General features: G+C 50.9%; 1 protein-coding gene across 3 annotated transcripts in view; it reads left to right on the top strand.

Moving 5' to 3' along the window:
• The window catches only part of DAZL (deleted in azoospermia like), a 54,243-nt gene extending 37,304 nt beyond the window's left edge, over positions 1-16,939 (top strand). For all 3 annotated transcript variants that reach the window (XM_051818496.2, XM_051818495.2, XM_051818494.2), the window contains exon 11: positions 16,838-16,939. In XM_051818496.2, coding sequence (XP_051674456.2) covers positions 16,838-16,924 — 87 coding nt within the window. In that variant the 3' untranslated portion in view covers positions 16,925-16,939. The remainder of the gene's footprint in view (positions 1-16,837) is intronic.
• Positions 16,940-23,019: the final 6,080 nt, after the last annotated feature.

Raw genomic sequence — 23,019 nt, 5'->3', positions numbered from 1 at the left:
AGGGTGGAACAGCAGTCTATGATCCGTCACGTTGTGACAGTAAGACTGGCTAACAGACAGTTAGGTAGTCCCCCTAAGAGGGTGCAAAATGCATGCTTCCCCCCAAAAGTTATCTTTAGCAAGGTCAAAGTACTGAATCCCATTGCATGTTTCTCCACAAAAGCTGCTGCCTTTAGCAAGACAAAAGTGCCTATCCCACTCCTTTGGTGTTTCCAGTTTTATCAACCTGTCCGCAGGGCAGCTACTTGGTGGTGGACCAAGGCAGGGCTCTGCTGGGCTGGCTCTGCTGCCAGTATCTCTCCTCCTTCTGTGACAGCTTATAGCAAAAGGCAATGGCAAAGTTGAAGTGGTTTGTAGGCTTCAGTCTCGAAGCTGGTCAACATCATGTCCATTCATTTAAGTCTTGTGTGGCCAAATCAAGCCACATAGTCAGCTTTAAAATCCAAGCCCTTCCATTAGTGCTTTAAAATATCGAGCCCTTCTAGTAGGAGCATCAGCCAAGCCACACAGTGCACAATGCCCAAAAGGCTGAATGATGCGTTCTGCCACCAAGCCCTCTCCTTCCTCAAGGCTCCCTCTGAATCCTTCTCTCTCCTACACGGTCCATCAAATAGTCTGCTCACGCTAGCAACTGTTCCTGTTGGCCTCCATATATATATATATATATATATATGTATATCATATATCACTATATGGATATATATATATCACTATATGGATATATATAGTGATATGATCTGTCCTTCCAACTTTTTTAACATTTATTTTTACTTATTTGAAAGACAGAAAGAGAGAGATCTGTCATCCGCTGGTTCACTAAAAAATGCTCACAACAGCCAGGGCTGGGCCAGACCAAAGCCAAGCAAGATCCCAAGTCTTCCACATGGAGGGCAGAGCCCTAAGGACTTGAGCCATCACCTGCTTCCTTTCAGGGTGTGTATTAGCAGAAAGCTGGAATTGGATGTGGAGACAAGACATAAGTACCTAAGTACTCCAATATGGGATGCAGGCATCCTAAGTGGTGTCTTAAAGGGTATGCCAGATGCCAGTCCCATGTTCCCCCCGGTTTTTCACATTCATTTGCATCTCCTGCTTTGCCTCTGTAGTCTTGCAGCTCATATAGGACCCACGCTGGACCGGCAAAACCCTGAAGCTGGCTAGGGAGGGCTCTTGTGAACGCCCCAGGGGTCCTGCCGCATCTGATGCCAACCAAAGACTGGTTCCGGGACTCCGATGCTTGCTGAACCAAGTCAGAGCTGTGGAAGAAATACCGTGTTTCCATGGCTACGTGGTTGTACCATGCCTCACCTTGATAAAGCTTAAATGTCATTTTCAGATGAGGCCGGGACCCCTGAGTTTTCCTGTGTTCAATTGCCTGTCGTCCATGGCCAGTATGACTAAATACTTACTGTGAAGTTCCCAGCTTGTTGTCTGTCTTGTTCCTGTTACTACACATCAAGCCCCTCATGGGCAGGAAGTGCATCTGTAGATCCATTTGTGCTGTCTCCACCTTCCCCCACCCCCACCAAACCACTAACCAAAGCCGTCAGCCTCACCCCCAACACACACCCCCGTGCGCCTCCACAGCTCAGCTAGTGCTGGGGCGATTGCCACTGATGGCCATGTTGGCTGGTCCTCCTGCAGTCACTGTGCCAGTTACAGCCCGTTATCCACAGGAGGAACAGTGACCTTGGCAATGGGTAAAACGGATGGCAACCCCTGTTTGTCCTGTGCTCTGAATCCTGCCCCAACTCCTCACTGTTAGGATCTGGCCTCTAGCTCCACTGATGGCAAATGTTTAACAATCACCCCGCAGGGAGGCCACTGGTTTGTGGGGTGTACCAGCATGAGTGGTGTCAACACGCTCATTGTGGCTGACTTGAAGACTTTTTCCCTGTTCTTCCTTACACCCATCTTCCTTCCTTTTCTCATTCTCTGCCTCCCACCCTGGAAGGGACTTCATAGGGTGACTCGAGTTGTTCTTAGTTATTGTTCAGAATCACCTGAATGCTCAATACATATTTATTCAATGAATGATGGACTACATGAGTGAATGGCCCTTTCTCCATGCTGTCCTTCTAGCCTTTAAGAATTGTTCAAGGGCTGGCACCATGGTGTGGCGGGTAAAGCCGCAGCCTGCAGTGCCGACATCCCATGTGGGAGCCAGTTCATGTCCCGGCTGCTCCACTTCCAATCCAGCTCTCTGCTATGGCCTGGAAAGGCAGTAGTAAATGGCCCAAGTCCTTGGGCTCCTGCACCCACATGGGAGACCCGGAGGAGGCTCCTGGCTCCTGGCTTCGGATCAGCACATCTTCAGCCATTGCAGCCATTTGGGGAGTGAACCAGCGGATGGAAGGCTTCTCTCTCTCTTTCTGTCTCTTCTTCTCTCTGTATAACTCTTTCAAATAAATAAATAAATCTTTAAAAGAATTGTTCAAATAACCTAGGGTTTTTTTTTTTAAATATTTACTTCTTTTTCATTTGAAAAGCGGAGTGACAGAGAAGGAGAGACAGAAAGAGATCTTCCATCCTCTGGTGCATTCCCCAAATGTGTGCAACAGGCAGGGCTGGACCAGACAGAAGCCAGGAGCCAGGAACTCCGTCTGGGCCTCCCATGTGGATGTCAGGGACCCAATTACCAAGTACCAAAATGGGCCACCATCTACTGCCTCCCAGGGTCCACATTAGCAGGAACTCGGAATCCGAAGTGGAGGAGCCAGGACTTGAACCCAGGTACTCTGATGTGGGATGCTGGCATCCAAGTCTTAGCTGCTGCCCTAAAAGCCAGTCCCACACCCCACTTTCAAATGCATCTTTTCTTAGTCCTCTCAACAATCTCACAGAGAACACATCGAGAACTTCCATTTATATAAGATCCCAAAGTTTAGAAAGATTGAGAGACCTGCCCAGAATTATCTAACTAATTAGAAGCAGGTATGGACCTGGAAGGTAACTTCTCATCTGGCCCAGATCTGCAGAAATTGCATCCCAGCTTTCCTGCTCTGGGTTCTAACTCCCCCCAACCCTCCCGGGATCCTAATTTGACAGCAGCCTGGGGACATCCACCATGTCCCCACTAGGTGGTGCCCTAAGCCAACAAAGCTTTCCAGAAACAATGCCTTTGTGGAAATCCGTTTGCTTCCATTATGATGGGATTTTAAATCACAATGGTCTTTCCGCTCGCTTTCTTTCTTTTTTAAAAAACGGCCTTTCAACACACAATATATAGCATGGCTTTGGTGCCAGGCATAAAATTAAATTTGCCTTAATCCCTCGCCTAGGGAGAAAGTGTTTACCTGTCACAATTGACATCTGTTAAATTTTAAATGAAGGAAGCAAGCAATAAGAAGGTCTGAAATCCATTCTTTGTCTAAGAAGTCGTGCACACACTGATCGGCTGCTCCATTCAATTAGCAATAAAATAAGCATCTTTCCACCCCCTGCCCCCCCAACAAGCGCCACTGAAAGGCCCAGTGAGGAAAAAAGCAGTGGATGGATGGACAGGCACTCCATGAGGTTAACACTTCTGCTTCAAGTTCAAGCAAATTGGCTGAGCACAGCAGGGAGGCTCCTCTGACAGCTCCATTGTACCTGCTCTGCCCAGGGGCTGAAACGGGAGGCCAGCCTGCTCCTCCCTACCTGCTTCTTACTTTGCCAAGCGTAAGGTGTCAGGAGCTCGCCCTGCTCTGGCCACATCAGTTTTAACCACCAGCGTGGCAGGAGAGCGATCTTAAGTCACTACATGTGTGCCTCTGTATTCCCCACTGCCAAGACGTTTTGACCAATCACTCTTTGTGAGCTAGCCTTTGTGATCTGTAATTCAAGCTTCGTCATTAACAAAGGAGAGGCCAGACATAACCCCAATATGCAGCTTGCGTTTCAGCCAGCAGTTTGCTAGCGGTTTGCTTCTTATAAAGACATGCTAAGGTCATCAAAGACAAGAGGGCAGCCTTGGCTGTGAACCCAAATGTTACAGTTACAGAATATGGGATCTTAGGGGCATTGGAGTTTTTTTGAAAAATGTAGGGATGGAAAGCAAGCTCTGTGGTTTTAATTCCCCGATTCATCTTTTCCCTGGTCCCTCGATAGAGTGAGGAGCCACAGCAGCCACAGCTCCCAAAGAGGCCTCCCCCGTGGCTGGGTTCAGTGCCATGGCTGACTGTGGCAGACATGAGTGCAAGTGGAAGTGATGGGTCACTTCCACATTTAAGAACCAGGGTCTCTCCACCATTCTCTCTTCCAATGCCGCATGTTCCAAATAGCCACGCCTTTCTCCAAGGAGACAGAGTATGAATGAAGCAAAGACCTCTACGCCAACCTGCCCTGGCCACGTAGCAAGAGAGAAATCCTGTGGGTGTGTTAAAGCCACCGAACTGTGGGCTTACCTGTCACAGAAGGCAGGGCTGTGCCTTACCCGACGGCAGCCGAAGCACCAACCCACAGCGGTCCCTGTCCCGCGCAGGGAGTCAGGAACAGCGGCTGAGTAGGTGGCCTGCTCAGCAGTCTTCGGTCCCTCTGACCACACCAGTCGGAGCGGGGCTTGCTCTTTTTATCAAAGCCTCTGCTTGCCAGGAGGCAGCCAAGAAGTGTTTGCGTTTTGCTTTGTCTCTCTCCTGTTCTGGAATCTTCTCTTTTGTTCCTGATACATTACCTTCCTTTTCAATGCCCTCTTCTGTCTTTTGTCATACTAACTGGTCAAAAGGGACATATGAAATCTATGTAAATATTTATATTTTGTATATTTTATTCAGGAAAATGTTTTTGAGTTTAACCACTTTGTTTTTTCAAAAACGTGATGCGTTTATTAAAGAGTACTCAGAAAACAGGGAAGGGAGAGAAGTAGCCAGAGTCCCCAACAGCCAGAGAAAAACGTGGTTTGCTGCTTACAGTGTGGCTGCAAAAATAGCATGATTTTCGCAAAATGGTGTTGTGTCCTACGTATCACTTTTCAAAAAGATTTATTTGGAAGAGAGAGTTACAGAAAGATAGACATACAGACAGAGACCTTCCACCTGCAGGTTCACTCCCCAGATGGCCACAATGGCCAGGGCTGGGCCAGGCCAGGCCAGGAGCTAACTCCGGGTCTCCCATGGAGGTGCAAGGGCTCAAGCACTTGAGCCATCTTCTGCTGCTCTCCCAGGCCATTAGCGGGGAGCTGGCTCAGGCCTTTCCCACCTTCCTAACCTGCCAACCTGTGTATGCCGCCTTTGTCTCAGGCTTGTCTCCACCCCTACCATGGTTGCAAAATGGCTGCTGCAGCTCCAAGCATCACATACATTGTCTCTAGGTAATATCCAAATGACAACACAGAAAGTACCTTTGGTTTCTTCTTGTTTGAGAATGAGGAAGACTTTCCTGGACCTACCTACAGTAGACTTTTCATTGGCCGGAAGTCTGTCACACGCCCCATTTTAAAACTAGTCACCAACAAGGGTTTTGAACACAAACTAGTTGATATTTGTACCCTGAGAGTTCAGTGGGACCCGGACTCCCAGAACTTGCTGCTGCTTGCTTCCTGAGCAGAATTAGTTTTCTGTTAACAAGGGAGGAGGAGGTCCTGGCTGTTGGGCTGGTGACCAACAGCTTCTCCTGTGATTGTCATTTACCTCTGTGAGGCTCAGCCAGGGTCACTGACATCTTCCCTGGGGGCTGGTGATCCCCCCCTGGAATTGGCTCTCACTCTGTTTAGGACATTGATGCGATATATGCATGATCACTTGCGCTTCTGCTGCCTGACTGTTTGCAGAACTCTTTGCCAACTCCTCTTCCCTGGGCTTCTGTGGGTCACAGTGGAATCACCTCGTTAGGCTGACCTCTGCATATTCAAACCATTTCAGACTTCAACCGTAGGCCTTGGCGTTCATAACATCCTAGCGCCCCCCCCCCCCCCAGCAGCACTTGATTTCACAGGCTTCGCCAAATCTTAAATCCAAAAGCAAAAGCCGATTTGCCTTGGGGCTGAAACTAAAGGTAAACAAAGTTCCTTGCTTTGTTGACGGCACAGCTTTAGGGGAGGGGCTCCCCAGTGTTCTAAATGTCAAGGATGGTCCTGGCTAGACAAGAAGTGGACCAAGCTCCCCCCACCACAGGTCACTGGGGGCGTCTCGAAGTGGCAGAACCCCGAGACACGGCTTTCTCTCTCCACATTCGGTCCGTGGAGCGTCTGGGGACCTGCCTTTCCTACTCGATTGTGACCATTGCCCCTAATCCAATTTTAATGTGTTTCTGATCATGAAAACAAAAACAAACACGGTCACCCTTCAAAGAGGAAGCTCGGGTTTTAGACAAACACTGTATCTGCAAACACCTGGCTAAGCCAGTCCCGGGGGCCGAGACATCTGCCCTCCCCTGGCTGAGTGCGGTCACCCTCCCTGCCTGCTCTGCGGGGCACGTGAGCGGCACGTGAGCTGCCCGTGCCGGAAGCAGGGCAAGGCCGGGCCCAGGAAGCTTTGGGGAGTGAGTTTTTCATCAAGGAAAGGATTCCAGCAGAGAGAGATGGCCTTTCGCCCAGGATTTCTGTGTTAGAGTTGTTATTTAAGGTCTCTTTCCAAAGAGTCCAAGTCAGGAAAAACAGCGCTCCTAGCAGGTGCTTTCCAGATCCTAAGCCGGCAGACACATTGTATCTCCTTTAGACTCCACAACAGCTCTGCCAGGCAGGTGAGTTTATTACAACTGCAGATACTTCCACGCGGAGCTCATGGCCTTTCTCTCTTGCCCAGGGCTGGTCCTGGGCAGAGCTGCCCGTGCTCAGGGCCCCTTCTCGGCTTCCTTGGTACCTGCAGATGTGAGCTGCGCTTCCTCTAACATGAAAAGGGTGGGGGCGGGGGGTGTTGGGCTCAGTGGTCAAGCTGCGTGGAGATGCCTGCATAGCCTCTCAGAGCCGGGTTCAAGTCCTTGCTCTGCTCCTCCCAGCCTCCCACCAGTGCACACCTTGGGAGGCAGCAGGGGATGGCTCACGTACTGTGGTCACTGTCGCCCATGGGGAAACTGAGACCGAGTTCCCAGCTCCTGGGTTCAGCTTGGCCCAGCGCCAGCTGTTGCAGTCACTTGGGGGAGCCAACGAGTGGATGGAAGGTGTCAGTCTGTGTCTCTGCCTTCCAAATAAATAAAATGAATGAATAAGAAATTTGAGGGGGCCGGCGCCGCGGCTCACTAGGCTAATCCTCCGCCTAGCGGCGCCGGCACACCGGGTTCTAGTCCCGGTTGGGGCGCCGGATTCTGTCCCAGTTGCCCCTCTTCCAGGCCAGCTCTCTGCTGTGGCCAGGGAGTGCAGTGGAGGATGGCCCAAGTGCTTGGGCCCTGCACCCCATGGGAGACCAGGAAAAGCACCTGGCTCCTGGCTCCTGCCATCGGATCAGCGCGGTGCACCGGCCGCAGCGCGCTGGCTGCGGCGGCCATTGGAGGGTGAACCAACGGCAAAGGAAGACCTTTCTCTCTGTCTCTCTCTCTCTCTCACTGTCCACTCTGCCTGTCAAAAAAAAAAAAAAAAAAAAAAAAAAAAAAAGAAAAGAAAAGAAATTTGAGGGGCTGACACCGTGGCACAGTAGGCTAATCCTCCGCCTGCAGCGTCAGCATCCCATCATATGGGTGCCGGTTCTAGTCCCGGTTGCCCCTCTTCCAGGCCAGCTCTCTGCTGTGGCCCGGGAGTGCAGTGGAGGATGGCCCAAGTGCTTGGGCCCTGCACCCCATGGGAGACCAGGAGAAGCACCTGCCTCCTGGCTTCGGATCAGCGCAGTGCGCCGGCCGCAGTTCCAGCTATTGCAGCCATTTGGAGAGTGAACCAACGGAAGGAAGACCTTTCTCTCTGTCTCTCCCTCTCACTGTCTGTGACTCTACCTCTCAAATAAAATAAATTAAAAAAGAAAAAAAAAAGAAATTTGAAAACACAGTACAGAAAGTGATGTTGGCGCGCTCCCTGCTTACACTTGCCTGGGTTTCAACATTTTCCTGGAGCCCAGGCAGAAGTACCCCAAAGCAGGGGCATCGGACTTTTGGGCCCTTGTGCTTGGCGTGGGATTCCTTCTGCTCAGAGTGGCTGCTCCACCCAGTAGGAATTGTGAGAGCACAGACAAAATGCACTGCTTGTGAGCAAAGCATGCTGGCGGAGGGGCAGGAGGTCCCGTTCCTCCTCCCCAGTGGCCCCCAGCTCTGCGTAGACACAGGACAAGTGCCCTTGTGTAGGGGCCTGGGAACCCGGCTTTCTTCCACACCGGCCCTCCTATCAGATCCTGCCCTATTCTGGAAACTCAATGGGAAATGGGTCCACCCAGGAGCCTGGGCTGGGCCCTGGAAGGAAGGCAAATAGAACAAAGAGAAGGTCATTGCCAACAAACAGGAATACAGCTGGGGGGAGTGGGTGTAACCCACACCTTGCATTTGGATGGGCACCAGCTGGTCGGCTCTGTATTTGTTATGTTAGGGTTAGACAGCAAGGGCGTGGGAGAGGCAAGACTGCTCCAAATGCAACACCTCTAGGCCTTTTCAAACCATTCACTTTTGCAACCCCTAACGCACTACAGGAATCCTGTTGGCATTGAACCTGGAGGATGTCTCTCCTTTCCCAAGTACATTAGCAGGGAGCTGTTTTGGAAGTGGAGCAGCCGGAACTCGAAGTGGGCTCTGATGTGGGATGCATGTCGCCAGCATGGGTTTAACCTGCTGTGCCTCAACACTGGCCCTGGCTGCGTAGGTTGAGCTTTGGACCTAATGGTGACGTTTTCTGACCCAAAGGGCCTGAGCAAGTTGATATTCAGAGAAGGGAAGTAGCTTGCACAGCTTGGCCGGCTGGGCTCAGGACTCTGACCTGGGCTCCAACTCCCTGTCCAGTGCTGGCTTTGAGCACCTGGATGAGACGCGGGAGCAAGGAGGAACAGGGCACCCCACTTCCCAGCAAGACGACAGGCTGACCCTAATTTCCAGACTGGTTTTTACCCCATGCGTCTTTTCCCATCCCAACTGCAGCAGGAGGCTCCCACTGTGTCAGAGGAGAGACCGGAAGGCATAGACACAGATACAAACACCTCCCATGTTCACACCCCGGCTCTGAGCTGGAGGAGCCTAGATACCTCCACCTCAGGGGCGAAGGTGCTGAGCCGAGCCTGGACACTGTGGCCTTGGGAGAGCAAACACAAGTGCAAGAGCTGGTTCTTCCCACTCCACAGAGTTCGGAAGAGGAGATGCAGGACCCATGGGGTGCACACAGCCTTAGGGAGGCCTTGCAGCTGGTGCCAGCACAGAGGGAGATCTTCCTGGGAGCCAATGATGCCATGTGGGACAGGAGGCCCTCACAGGGTGTGGCCTGAACAGCAGGTAGGAACCAGATGGACCGGCACATGACTAGCCCTAGCCTGTCCATCGCCACAAGAGCCCCCCCTAGGACTCAGCCGCAGCCCCCAGAAGCAGTGGAGCTGAATTGTCATTGGAACTGCAATGTAGGGAGGAGACTTCAAAAAGTTCGTGGAAAAATGGAATGAAAGATTTTGTTTTTTTGAAAGCTTCTTTTGATTCAAAAAATTTTCAAAATCTATGCATTGGGTTTTTCATGCTATGCATTTTCCATGAGCTTTTTCTTTAAAAAGATTTATTTATTTATTTTGAAGTCAGAGTTACACAGAGAGAGAAGGAGAGGCAGAGAGAGAGAGGTCTTCCATCCATTGGTTCACTCCCCAGTTGTCCACAACTGCCGGAGCTGCGCCGATCAGAAGCCAGGAGCTTCTTCCAGGTCTCCCACATGGGTGCGGGGGCCCAAGGTCCTAAGCCATCTTCTGCTGCTTTCCCAGGCCATAGCAGAGAGCTGGATCGGGAGTGGAGCAGCAGGGACTAGAACCGGCACCCATATGGGATGCCGGCACTGCAGGCGGTGGCCTTACCCACTACGCCACAGTGCCGGCCCCATCCACGAACTGTTTGAAGACTCCTTGTACAGTTGCCTTTTTTTGTTGTTTAGAAAGGATGGAGCGGCAGCAGCATCTTGATGCTTAGCATCGTGTCCTGGGAAACAGAATTGCCTGCAACTTAGGTGATGCCGTCCAGCGGTATGAAAGTTGGAAGCTTTTGGTTCACTCCAACAAAGACAGTCAGCCATCACCCTCCTGTAGGCAGACTGAGCTGGCCACGCTGTGCCGCCCGGCGCTTCCCGACGGCCCTGGAGAGTCTATTCCACATCAGATGTCCGTGAGCCGGGATTCAGGCAGGCCGATTTCAGAAGCACCTGCAGCACTCTGACTCCCCCGGTGGGCAGAGTCTGGCTTTAGACCTCTCACTGCCGTAAGGCAACCAGTATGGGTGATCTTGGCCAGCACTGGTTAAGGGGTATTTGTAAAGAAATTGCTGCTAGGCTGGCGCCACTGCTCACTAGGCTAATCCTCCGCCTGCGGCGCCGGCACACCAGTTTCTAGTCCTGGTTGGGGCACTGGAATCTGTCCCGGTTGCCCCTCTTCCAGGCCAGCTCTCTGCTGTGGCCAGGGAGTGCAGTGGAGGATGGCCCAAGTGCTTGGGCCCTGCACCCCATGGGAGACCAGGAGAAGCACCTGGCTCCTGGCTTCAGATCAGCGCAGCGCTCTGGCCATGGCGGCCATTTGGGGAGTGAACCAATAGAAGGAAGACCTTTCTCTCTGTCTCTCTCTCTCTCACTGTCTAACTCTGCCTGGCAAAAAAAAAAAAAAAAAAAAAAAAAAATTGCTGCTAAAATCATAAGCAGTTGTGACACCTGGGCAGACAGCAGAGACAGGACTCAGGGAGGGGTGGAGGGACTGACTGCCTCCCTTCCTCCCTCCTTCTCTCCCTCCCTTCCTCTGTTTCTTTTTTCTCTTCCCTTCCTTGTTTTTAAAAAGATGTATTTATTTATTTATTTATTTGAAAGGCAGAGTGACAGAGAGACAGTGACAGAGAGAAAAAGCAATCTACCTGCTGGTTCGTCTCCCCCTCGATGGCTGCCTCCGCTGGGGCTGGGCCAGCCGAAGTCAGGAGCTGGAACTGCAGCCAGATGTACCCACGGGGGTGCAGGGGCCCGAGCACCTGGCCGCCTTCTGCTTTCCCAGGTGGGAAAGGTGCTCTGATATGGGATGCTGGGATTGCTGGTGGCGGCTTAGCTCGCTGTACCACAACACGCCCCCGCACCCCCCCCCCCCCCAACACACACACCAAGCCATTTCTAGGCATAGCACTGTAACTTGTCCAGCCATGATTCCTGAACTGTGGGTCAAGGCACCCTGAAGCGCCCCAGTGGACACAACAGAAGCACCACAAGTTGGTTCAGATTTTTGACGGAAACTCACTAACACCTTCAAATCCTAGGCAAATCCTGCAGTTCAAAGTCCACAGCTTCATCGCGAGATCGTTATGTGACGTCTTTGTGAAACAGGGTTTCATATGGTTTCTATCATAGAAAAAAAAAGACATTGTGGGGCAAAAAAATCAATGTAGGATAGGAAAAGATAATGGCATTATCCAATCTGAGCCAAGGTTTGAGCAATCGTGCAGTGCCCACCAGGCACCCACATGCCATTAATAACAAGCTGTGCTTATTCATAAGTGAAATAAAAATGTTATTTCAGCCTATTGTGTTATTTTATTTCAAGCGGCTTCTACGCTGCTAAGACATAAATAATTGTTAAATTGCTTGGAACTGACTAATTAATAAACAAATCTCCAGGGTGTTTCTTTGACCTATAGGTGCCACAAAAAAAATGCTGAGATACCAAGGGCACTGTAGACTGTAGACCTAGAAGATGGTAGAGGGGTGGGTATTGGTGTAGTGATTAAGTTACTGCCTGGGTTGTCCGCATCCCATCAGAGTGCCTGGCTTCAAGTCTTGGCTCTGTTTCTTTTTTTTTTTTAATTTTTTTTTTTAATTTTTTGACAGGCAGAGTGGACAGTGAGAGAGAGAGAGACAGAGAGAAAGGTCTTCCTTTGCCGTTGGTTCACCCTCCAGTGGCCGCCGTGGCTGGTGCATCGTGCTGATCCGATGGCAGGAGCCAGGTGCTTCTCCTGGTCTCCCATGGGGTGCAGGGCCCAGACACTTGGGCCATCCTCCACTGCACTCCCGGGCCACAGCAGAGAGCTGGCCTGGAAGAGGGACAACCGGGACAGAATCTGGCGCCCCGACCGGGACTAGAACCCGGTGTGCCGGCGCCGCAGGTGGAGGATTAGCCTAGTGAGCCGCGGCGCCGGCCGGCTCTGTTTGTAATCCAGCTTCCTGCTTATGTGCACCCTGGGAGACAGCAGGTGATGGTTCAAGTACTGGGGTTCCTGCCACCCACGTAGGAGACCTGGATTGAGTTCTAAGCTTCTGGCTTTGACCTGGTCCAGTGCCAGCTGTTGCAAGCCTCTGGGGAGGGAATTACCAGCTGGAAGACCTTTCTCTTTCTCTCCCTGTCTGCCTTTCAAATAAAAATGAAAACAAATAACAACTTCAAGCTAGAAGATGGTAGTGCAGCAACAATAACCTAAAACAGACTTGGATCCTTGGATCAACCTCCCAGAATGGCCCATGGCCTCTGGACTGCTGAACGAAAGGCAGAGAGACTTATTTTGTTGGAAGCACTGCACCGAGGGTCTCTTTGTCACAGCAGCCTGGCCCGCCTCCTAACCAGTACAGAGGGCTCAGTGAGCATTTGTTGATGAATGGGCTTGGCATGGACCACTTGCATTACTGCAGATTTTGAATTTGTTTCTGGAACAACAACAAAATAAGAGATGATTTATGAAAAACAAACAAACAAACAAACAAACAAGAGCACGACAACATGGAAAGGAGCCCTGGTCACTAACTAGTGTTTGATCTGGCAAAGCTTACCTGAGTGTCAGGTTCATCACCTGTAAAATGAACAATTTACCCACCTGTTATGGTGGTGGAAACTGAACATGACCATAACCTCTGGGGCTGGTGCTCTGACATAGCGGGTTAAGCTGTTGTTTATAGCACCAGCATTCCATATGGATGCCAGCTGGAGTCCAGGCTGCTCCGCTTTTTTTTTTTTTTTTTTTTTGGACAGAGTTAGACAGTGAGAGAGAGAGAGAGAGACAGAGAGAAAGGTCTTCCTTTTTCCGTTGGTTCACCCCCCAACTGGCTGCTACAGCCGGTGCACTGTGCCAATCCGAAGCCAGGAGCCAGGTGCTTCCTCCTGGTCTCCCATGTGGGTGCAGGGCCCAAGGACTTGGGCCATCCTCCACTGCACTCCCGGGCCACAGCAGAGAGCTGGACTGGAAGAGGAGCAACTGGGATAGAATGTGGCGCCCCAGCCCGGACTAGAACCTGGGGTGTCGGCACCACAGGCGGAGGATTAGCCTAGTGAGCCACTTTTTTTTTTTTTTTTTTTTTGACAGCCAGAGTGGACAGTGAGAGAGAGAGAGACAGAGAGAAAGGTCTTCCTTTGCCGTTGGTTCACCCTCCAATGGCCTCCACGGCCGGCGCACTGCAGCCGGCACACCGCGCTGATCTGATGGCAGGAGCCAGGTACTTATCCTGGTCTCCCATGGGGTGCAGGGCCCAAGGACTTGGGCCATCCTCCACTGCATTCCCTGGCCACAGCAGAGAGCTGGCCTGGAACAGGGGCAACCGGGACAGAATCCGGCGCCCTGACCGGGACTAGAATCCGGTGTGCCAGCGCTGCAAGGCGGAGGATTAGCCTAGTGAGCTGCGGCGCTGGTCGTGAGCCACTTTCAATCCAGCTCCCAGCTAATGTGCCTGGGAAAGCACTGGAAGACAGCCCAAGTACTTGAGCCCTGGCATCATGTGGGAGACCCAGATGAAGCTCCTGGCTTTGGACGGGCCTAGCCTTAGCCATTGCAGCCATTTGGGGAATAAATCAGTTGATGGTAGTTCTCTCTCTCTATGTGTGTGTCTCTCTCTAACTCTGCCTTTCAAATAAATAAATAAATGTTTTTTTAAAAAAGAGAGAGAAAGAGAGAGAGAATAACAGTTGAACTATTTAGAAAAGCGTTTGGCATTTATATGCAGTCTTCACTGTGGAAACATTATCAAGATCCCAGCAAGACAAGGGACCATCTTAAAAGAGACTGGTTGGTAGGAAAGAAAGCCTGAATCAGTGTGTCTGAATAATCAAATTTTCTCTTCTACTTTTTACGATCAAAACTTACTTATTCAAGACAAGTTCAGAAACACATTTAAGGCTGCCACTTTAGGGGCCAGCCCTGTGGCATAGCAGGTAAAGCCTCTGTCTGCAGTGCTGGCATCCCATATGGGCGCCGGTTCGAGTCCTGGCTGCTCCACTTCTAATCTAGCTCTCTGCTATGGTCTGGGAAAGTAGTAGAAGATGGCCCAAGTCCTTGGGCCCCTGCACCCGCATGGGAGACCCAAAAGAAGCTCCTGGCTCCTGGCTTCGGATTGGCGCAGCTCCAGCCGTTTTGGCCAATCAGGGAGTGAACCAGCCGATGGAAGACCCTTCTCTCTCTCTCTCTCTCTCTCTCTCTCTCTCTCTCTCTCTCTCTCTCCCTCTGCCCCTACTTCTCTCTGTGTAACTCTGACTTTCGAATAAATAAATAGATCTTTTTTAAAAAGGGGGCTGCCACTTTGAAGCTAAGTTTCATTTGCTTTTATGTTTTAAAGCTGTACTTCTTTTCTAAGAGATGCATTTATTTATTTATTTGAAAGGCAGACTGACAGAGATAGAGAGAGAGATAGAAAAAAAAAAGAGACAGAGATTTTCCATCTGCTGATTCCAAAAAGGCCACAAATAGCCACAACAGTTAGGGCTGGGCCAGGCTGAAGCCAGAAGCCTGGAACTCTATTTGGGGGTTGCACGTGGGTGGCAGGCGCCCAAGCATTTGGACCATCCTCCGCTGCCTTCCCAGGCACATTAACAGGGAGCTGGGTCAAAGTGAAGCAGCCAGGATCTGAACTGGCCGTCATATGGAATGCCAACATTGCAGGCACTGGCTTAACCCTCTGCACCACAACACCAGCCCCCAGGCTAAGATTTAACGAATAAAATCAGCCCTATTAGTGTACTAACATAAGATTTGACTGTGAGTTAATGCATCAGGGAAAGTCCCCCAAACATTTAATTATCATACGTAGTTAAGCAGTTTTGCATTTTATTGATAACCTTTACTTTATTAGAAATCTTTCTGATCTTGGTTATTGTCAACTGTTAAACATACTAGTCGGGTCTCAGTTAATCACTGTCAGGGGTCAATCCACCCAGCTGGAGACACCCAGTAAGGAACTATCCGAGAGGTGGCCTGTAGTGGACTTTGGTCACCCACTCCCCTCGTGCTGGTCTCTTATTGAAGGATTTCTACTGTATGGGATCTTGGGAAGGAACTCAGGCTGGGGACACAGCTCTGCTCCGTGTGTTCAGTTTCCCCTAAAGCCTGTGAACCCTGAGAACCATGGGGCGGTCAGGGCCATGGCACACCTGGGGCCGAGGAAGTGTGTGCAGCAGGTGGTTCCTCCCGGAGCCCCGTTGGTTCAGGGACTCCCAGCCTGGTGTCTATTGAGTGAGCCCAGGTATCCGTCTGCTGTGCTCTGAATGTGTCCTCCAAGCGTCAGGAGCTTCGTGTGTTGGAAGCTTAACCCTCACGTTCATCTTTTCATGGTGTTTGTAAGGGGTGCTTTAGGGGGTGATTAAGATTGGATGAATTCATGAGGGTAGGACCCCCTGAAGGCATTAGTTGCTTTTTTATACATTCATTTGTTTCTTGTAGAGATGCACACATACGCACAAAGAGAGAGACAGTAAGCTCCCATCCACTGGTTTATGCCCCCACATCCCTGCAATGGCCAAGACTGGGTTGAGGCTGGAGCCAGGAGGCAGGATCTCAATCCAGGTCTCCCATGTAGGTGTCAGGAACCCAACTGCTTGAGCCATTACTGCTGTCTTCCAGGGTCTGCATTAATAAGAAGCCGGAATCAAGAGCTAGAGTTTGGGGATGCAAGCCAGGTACTCTCACATGGGATGCTGGCATCTCAACTGGTTTTAACTGCTAGGCTGAATACACACCTGGTATTAATGGCCTTAGAAGAAGCAGAAAGACCCAAGCGAGTAGGCTTGCTCTGTCTCACATGTGACGCCCTCCACCCAGTGACAATGAGGCAGGAAGGCCCTCCCCACACATTGGTGCTGTGATCTTGGACTTGCCAACCTGCAGTACGTGATCAGCCTCTACTCTTTACACATTACCTGCTTTCAGGCACTTTGTTACAGCAACAGAAATTGGACCGAGACACCTTCCAACTGCTCCCCTTCCATCCAAGGGAGCCAGAATCCGTCACTGTTTGTGAGCAGAGCTGACTAATATGCTGCCCTTTTCCAAACGGTTTTTCATCCACAGACTTCTTTTTGTGCTCATTTAGAGCGTTGCTGGTACACAGCGTTTAATAAGAATGGAGTGACACTGCTTTTAGAAGTAAGGGCGCTCATCAGGCTGGCGCTGAGGCGTAGCTTGTGGGGCTGCCACCTGCAGTGTCAGCATCCTATATGGGCGCTGGTTCGAGTCCCGGCTACTCCACTTCTAATCCAGCTCTCTGCTATGGCCTGGGAAGGCAATAGAAGATGACCCAAGAGCTTGGGCCCCTGAACCTGCATGGGAGACCCGGAAGAAGCTCCTGGCTTTGGATCAGCGCAGCTCCAGCTGTTGTGGCCAGTTGGGGAGTGAATCAGCAGATGGAAGACCTCTCTCTCTGTCTCTGCCTCTACCTCTCTGTAACTCACTCTTTCAAGTAAAATAAATAAATCTTAAAAAAAAAAAAAGAAGTAAGGACACTCGTTCCTGTCTTGATTCCCGAGTGAAGACTTAAGAAGTATCTGGAAGAAGTCTGTCTTCTTACAACATCACCATGTTTTCATAACTGATACAGAATGCCTTTTTTCAGATCATTTACCTGTGTGTGGCTGCAAGAATCATGAAGAAACGTTTCTATATCCAAAGGAGAAGACTTCAAGAGAGAAATAAATTGTAAGTCCCAATCATGTTTCCGAGGATGTTCATGCAATCCAACCTCTTGGGCACTCCAATTTCTGATACGCATCGCTGATGCCACTCATCTTGGGTGAAAAACCATGAAGACAATGCTTCTTTCATAAGTATACTTATGGTTCCATTTAGTGTATTTGGGGTGGAGAAGGGGGAGAGTGGATTTGTCTTGAGGTCTTTGAGAGGCTGAATATTCAATACTGACTTTCTATTTTAAATAAGCTGTGTTTATCATTAAAAACAAGGAGCACGCCGGCTGTGGGATGCCGACTTTCTTAGCCATGGGAGGCAAACCCGAAGGCAATGGATGTAGCACTAATGGCTGTGCTTTGGCTGTGGTATTCACTCTACAGAAGGGACTATTTACGAAAGCAATTCTGCTCTCTCGGGTAGGGCGTCATTTAGCTCACTTATCTAGTTTTTGATTCAGTCTTTGCTGCGCCAATCATTTCGTTGAATCCATTCTGTCCAATTGTCAAATTTTCTCCAACTCTGCAGCCACCGCCTGGACCAGGCTGCATCAGCTGCTGCCCATAGCAACACAACAAGCTTTTGTCGGCTGTCTGAGCCTCTGCTCTCACTCCCCATTCTCAAATCCACTTTTGGTAGCTTCAGAAATCTGTTAAAAGCACCAATAGGGGTGGGTGTTTGGTGTGGCAGTTAAGTCACTACTTGGGATGTGACTGCCCAACTGTCCATCCAGCTTCCTGCTGGTGCGCACCCTGGGGGACAGCAGGAGATGGCACCTGCCTTCCGTGTGGGAGACCCAGTTAGAATTCTAGACTCCAGGTTTTGTCCTGGCCCAGCCCTGACTGTTGTGGGCATTTGAGGAGTGAACCAGTGATGGAAATCTGTCTATTCCTTTCTCTCTCTCTTTCTTTCTCTCTCTCTCTCTCTCTCAAGCTGTCTGCCTTGCAAATAAAATGAAAATAAAGAAAAAAAGTTTAAAGACCCACAAATCTGCTCACTTTGTCCTCTGCCAAAGAGACTTCAACACCTTTCCATCGTTCTCAGGACGAAAACAGCACCAGCAGGCTGGGAAAGCAACAGAAGCACTTCAGTTTTAATATTAAAGACAAAAAAAGTCTGAATGGCCAAAGGTCTTATAGTTCAGTATTTCAAAGAAATTCACCAGGGCTGGAGCTTGAAACCCACAGCTTTGGTGGAAAAACAAAACAAAACAAACAAAACACCTGAAATGGTAAAGCAACGGAAGCATTTGATTTGATGGAAAAAAGATATTGAAACTCAGCAAAAATATGGCAAACACAGGAGCCGAGGAAGGATGAAGACAACCGCTAAGCCCATCCACCCACCCTGCAGGGCCAGGCCAGGGCCCAGCTCCAGCCTGGAGCACGACCATCGGAAACATGGACAAGGTATATGCAAAACCTAACCTGGACCCCTAGTCACCTTGTTCTTTTCAAGGGAGAGGGATTCGTGTGTGACATAAAAACCGAAATGATACGATTTCAGGGTGGAATTGTCCAGGGGGCAGCTGGCCACGCATCGTGCAGTGCCAGAGGGAGCCAATCGCTCTCTGCAGCGAACCACAGCTCCCCTGGCCTCCAGCTCCAGAGCCCGGCCCACCCTCAGCAAAGCACTCCGGCAGAACAGGGTTGACATTCATACTCTGTGGGGAGCAACTCGGACTAGACTGTTACTGGAATTAAGACTTACTCTATGCATCTGCTCTCCCACAATATGGTGCTGGGAGAGGAGGAAACAGCTTCTACACAGCTGCCTCCAGTTCAACCAATAAACTGTAGGACCTGCTCCTGATTGGAGGAGAGCAGCGTACTCGGTGTGTGGGTAGCAGAGTTGGGATTGGTGGAAGAGGACTATAAAGGAGGAGAGAGACAACATGCACCAGGAACATCTAAGGGGAACATCTATCTGAAGGAACACCTGTGCAGCCCCCGAGAGAGCCGGCCGGCGGTGTGCCGCTCCCCCGAGGAAGTGGGGAAAGTGGCAGGGGGAACCGCCCTTCCACGGAGGTGGAAGGGTCGGTAGCCAACCCGGGAAGAACCAGCAGCAAACCCGGGGAGGGCCGAGCAGACAAAAGAACAGTGCAGGGTCTAGTGTCGTTCCTCCACAAAGAGGGGGAGCGACATAATGGTGCCGTGACTTGGATAGGAAACCTAGGCAGGGTTTAGTGTCGTTCCTCCACGAAGAGGGGGAACGACAATACTCCTCTAGCAGAAAGCGGTGTGGCTGACATGCAGAGACCCATGGCCTGCTGAAGGCCTCAACTCAGATCTGGCAGCAGGTCTTGGATCTGGGCTGCGATGTGTGCTTTCGGAGTCAGTGACACCACCTTCTCCCTGGGAGAAAGGGGCGGGGACTTTCCTAGGCACTTCCCGCAGCCACACGGCACTCCGTGTGCCCTCGTTACGTGTTCTCAGTGTAGCCGTGTTGGAAGAGCTGGCGTCCAGGAGAGAAGAGACGTGCACAGCCCGTCCGCTTCCCCGTGGGCTCCTGCTCTCCTCTGGCCAATGCTGTGCACTTCCCAAAGAATCCACATCTTGGTAAAGTAGCACACAGATGGAGATGGGTGGGCTGGATTCCTGCCACCCCCACTCCTTCCTTGCTGAGGCCTGCTTCTTCAGCTTACCTCCCATTCCTTTCTGGCCTGGGCTACCCAGAGGTATTTTCTGTTGCCTGCAATAAGAGAGCGCTGGCTAGGGCCCCCAGCTTGCTGTCCTACACAATCCCCACTGCTGGATCCTCCTCCCTGTGCTTTCTCCCTGCTGCCTGTGGTTGGGGACGGGCCTTCAGGGCCTTTGTTTTGTTTTTTAGTTTTTAAGATTGATTTCAAAGCCAGAGTCATAGAGATAGAAGGAGTGATGGGGAGGAGAGACAGAGCTAAGCAAGAGATGTCTTCCATCTGCTGGTTCACTCTCCAAAATGCTTGCCACTGCCAGCGCCGGGCAGACCGAAGCCAGGAGCCTGGCGCTCCAGGGACCCAAGTACACGAGACATTAGCCGCTGTTTTCCAGGCATATTAGCAGGGAGCTGGATCAGAAGCAGGGTAGCCAAGACCAGAACCAGCGCTCTGATGTGGAATGGGGGTGTCTCAAGCAGTGGCTTAACTGGAGATGCCACTACTATCACCCTTGGGCTCTGGGTTCTTGTCCTGTGTGGGGCCTGATCCTCCTGCGCGCCCAGGGGGATGGAGACAGGCACAGGCAGCCTCCAGCTGAGGCTCTGGGCTTGTGTATCTCAGTACCTCTGGGCTACACACACACACACACACACACTCATCTCCCATCTTATGTGAGTTAAAGGCAGACTCCAAATATCTAGTTCTGAGCTCTTTCGGTGTCTGAAGCACCACAGAGTCACCACCAGTGGCTGACCATTTCTAGAACATTCCTGTCAAGTTTATTAACACTAGGGGTCGCTAACCCTTGCAGTTAGCACCTTTGATTATCCAGCATGTTTTCTTTTTCTTTTTTTTTTTTAATATTTATTTGTATTTATTTGAAAAGCAGAGTTACAAAGAGAGGGGGAGAGAGAGAGAGAGAGAGAGAGAGAGATCTTCCATCTTCCATTAGCTGGTTCACTCCCAAAATTGCTGCAATGGCTTGAGCCGGGCCAGGCCAAAGCCATGAGCAAGGAGCTTCTCCCTGGTCTCCCACGTGGGTGAAGGGCCCAAGGACTTGGGCCATCCTCCACTACTTTCCCAGGCCATAGCAGAGAGCTGGATTGAAAGAGGAACAGCCGGGACTTGAACTGGTGCCCATATGGGCTATGGCGCCAGCTTTACCTGCTACGCCGCAGCGCTGGCCCCGATCCAGTGTGTTTTAATGAAGTGTTTTCTTCATCACATTAGGACATATGCACACTGGAACAACAGAGTCCGACCCTGTGTGAGACACATAAGCGATTTCAGCCTGTGGCCCACAAGGCATGCTGGCGGATTGGAAGATCATCTTGGATTGTCTATATCCCTTCCCCAAATGCTTTGGGGCCCACGAGTGGAGAACCCTTGCACCAATGCATGCGGTATTTGCTGTCACATCAGAAAGACGTATTTGAAAGAGGACAGGGGACAGGGAGTAGCACCCAGAGAGAGCTGACAGGCTGCAGCCTCCCCTGCTCAAACAGACCCTTGAAGAATGGCAGCCAGGGGCTTGGATGTGGCTCCCACAGGTGGCTTTGGGAGGCCACCTAACTCAGTTTTGTTGCCTTATGGTGTGGTTTTGTGGGAGCCAGCACTTTCTGAGAATAGGCAGTGGCAATGTAAGGAATACAAGCCGTGGATTCAGGAGCACCAAACGTCTTGCTAACCCTGTCTTGTGCCTGGAACCCTAGGCTCGTGGCTGCGGCTTAGCAATCATGCCCCCAGGTTTCCTTTCCTGGCTGAGGCTGAGGCTCAGTGAATCAGGTGAGGGATTTGTGTGGATACAGGTGCACAAAATCAAGGGCTCTTACAGACACGGTCACCGTCATCCCCAGTTTAGAGAAGGGGAGACTGAGGATTTACCTGTTCAGTCATCCTCCCAGAGTCACACACTCAGATTTGCTGCTCACTGGAACCTGGCTTCATGCCAGTAGGGATTTGAGGTCTGTCCATGGCTAAGATTTGCAGCAAAGGGTGCCCGCTTCCTATCTGTGGGTACACAGCAGGGCTCCAGCGAGTGGAATCTGGAGAGACGCTATTTTTTTTTTAAGATTGATTTATTTGAAAGGCAGAGTTACAGAGAGGCAGAGGCAGAGAGAGAGAGAGAGAGAGAGAGATCTTCCATCCACTGGTTCACTCCCCAAATGGCTGCAACAGCCGGAGCTGTGTCAATCTGAAGCCAGGAGCTTCTTCTGGTCTCCCACGTGGGTGCAGCGACCCAAGGACTTGGGCCATCTTCTGCTTCGGAAGCAGAGCAGCCAGGACACAAACTGTCACCATATGGGATGCCGGTGCTGCAGATGGCGGCTTTACCTGCTGCACCCCAGCGCCGGGCCCAAGAGGCAACCTTGCCATCTCGGCATCCTCAGCTTCGGGGTGGAGGGACTGAAGCGCGCGCCAGCTGGGGAATCGCAGTCTTTCCTTCCTGTCAATGGGGCTGGCAACACCTCCTGGAGCAGCTTCACTTTAGCTGCTTGGTAAGAGAAGTGTATTTCTTTCTCACATAAACAATCTGGAGATGGACATTCTCAAACGTGTGCGATGGCTCAGCAGTCATCAAACACCCAGGATCTCTCTCGTTCTGTCCTACATTCTCACTGCATTCCTTCCACCTCATAGTCCTAAAGAGCTGCTCTAGCTCCAGCCGTTACATCCGCTTCATCTGGGAGGAGGACGAGGCAAGCCATTGATCCGAGTTGCAAGTCAGTTCTTGCCCTGAGCTGTGCTTTGCCCCTAAGGAAAACGGGGCCATAAGCATTGAGTGGAATGACCGGTAGGAAAGGGAGCCTCGGCCGACGGCCTGGCAGCTCTGTGCGCTCTGCATACCAGGTTGCTTTGATTGATTCCTCCACTTTTCTATCCACAAGGATATTAGGAGGTCAGCGCTGTGGTGTCATGGGGTAAGCATCTGCCTGCAGGCTGGCATCCCATATGGGCGCTGGTTGGTGTCCTGGCTGCTCCACTTCCAACCCAGCTCTCTGCTATGGCCTGGGAGAGCAGTAGAAGATGGCCCAAGTACTTGGGCCCCTGCACCCGTATGGGAGACCTGAAAGAAGCTCCTGGCTCCTGGCTTCGGATGGGCCCAGTTCCAGCCATTGTGGCCATTTGGGGAGCAAACCAGTGGAAGGAAGACCTCTCTCTCTGTCTCTCCCCCTCTGTCTGTAACTCTGCCTCTCAAGTAAATAAATAAATCTTTACAAAAAAAATAGATTTAAAAGACAAGCTTCTTTGGGTGCAAAAAAAATTTTTTTAAAAAAAGGATATTGGGCTTAGTGGGAGATTTTTATTGAGGCTTCAGGCTCGTGACATGTTGCTTTTGTTATAAGAAATAGGACTTCCCAAGATTGTTCCCAGCGGCTTTATTCAAAGTAGCCCAAGCTAAAAACAGCCCAGTGCGTCAACAAAGGAAAAGATAAACCCGGGCCCATTCACACAGGAGAATACGACTGCTCAGC

This window comes from Oryctolagus cuniculus, chromosome 4 (assembly GCF_964237555.1).
Source record: "Oryctolagus cuniculus chromosome 4, mOryCun1.1, whole genome shotgun sequence".
NCBI lineage: Eukaryota > Metazoa > Chordata > Mammalia > Lagomorpha > Leporidae > Oryctolagus > Oryctolagus cuniculus.
Note: the sequence above shows the minus strand (reverse complement) of the source record. Positions and strands in the feature narration are given on the sequence as shown.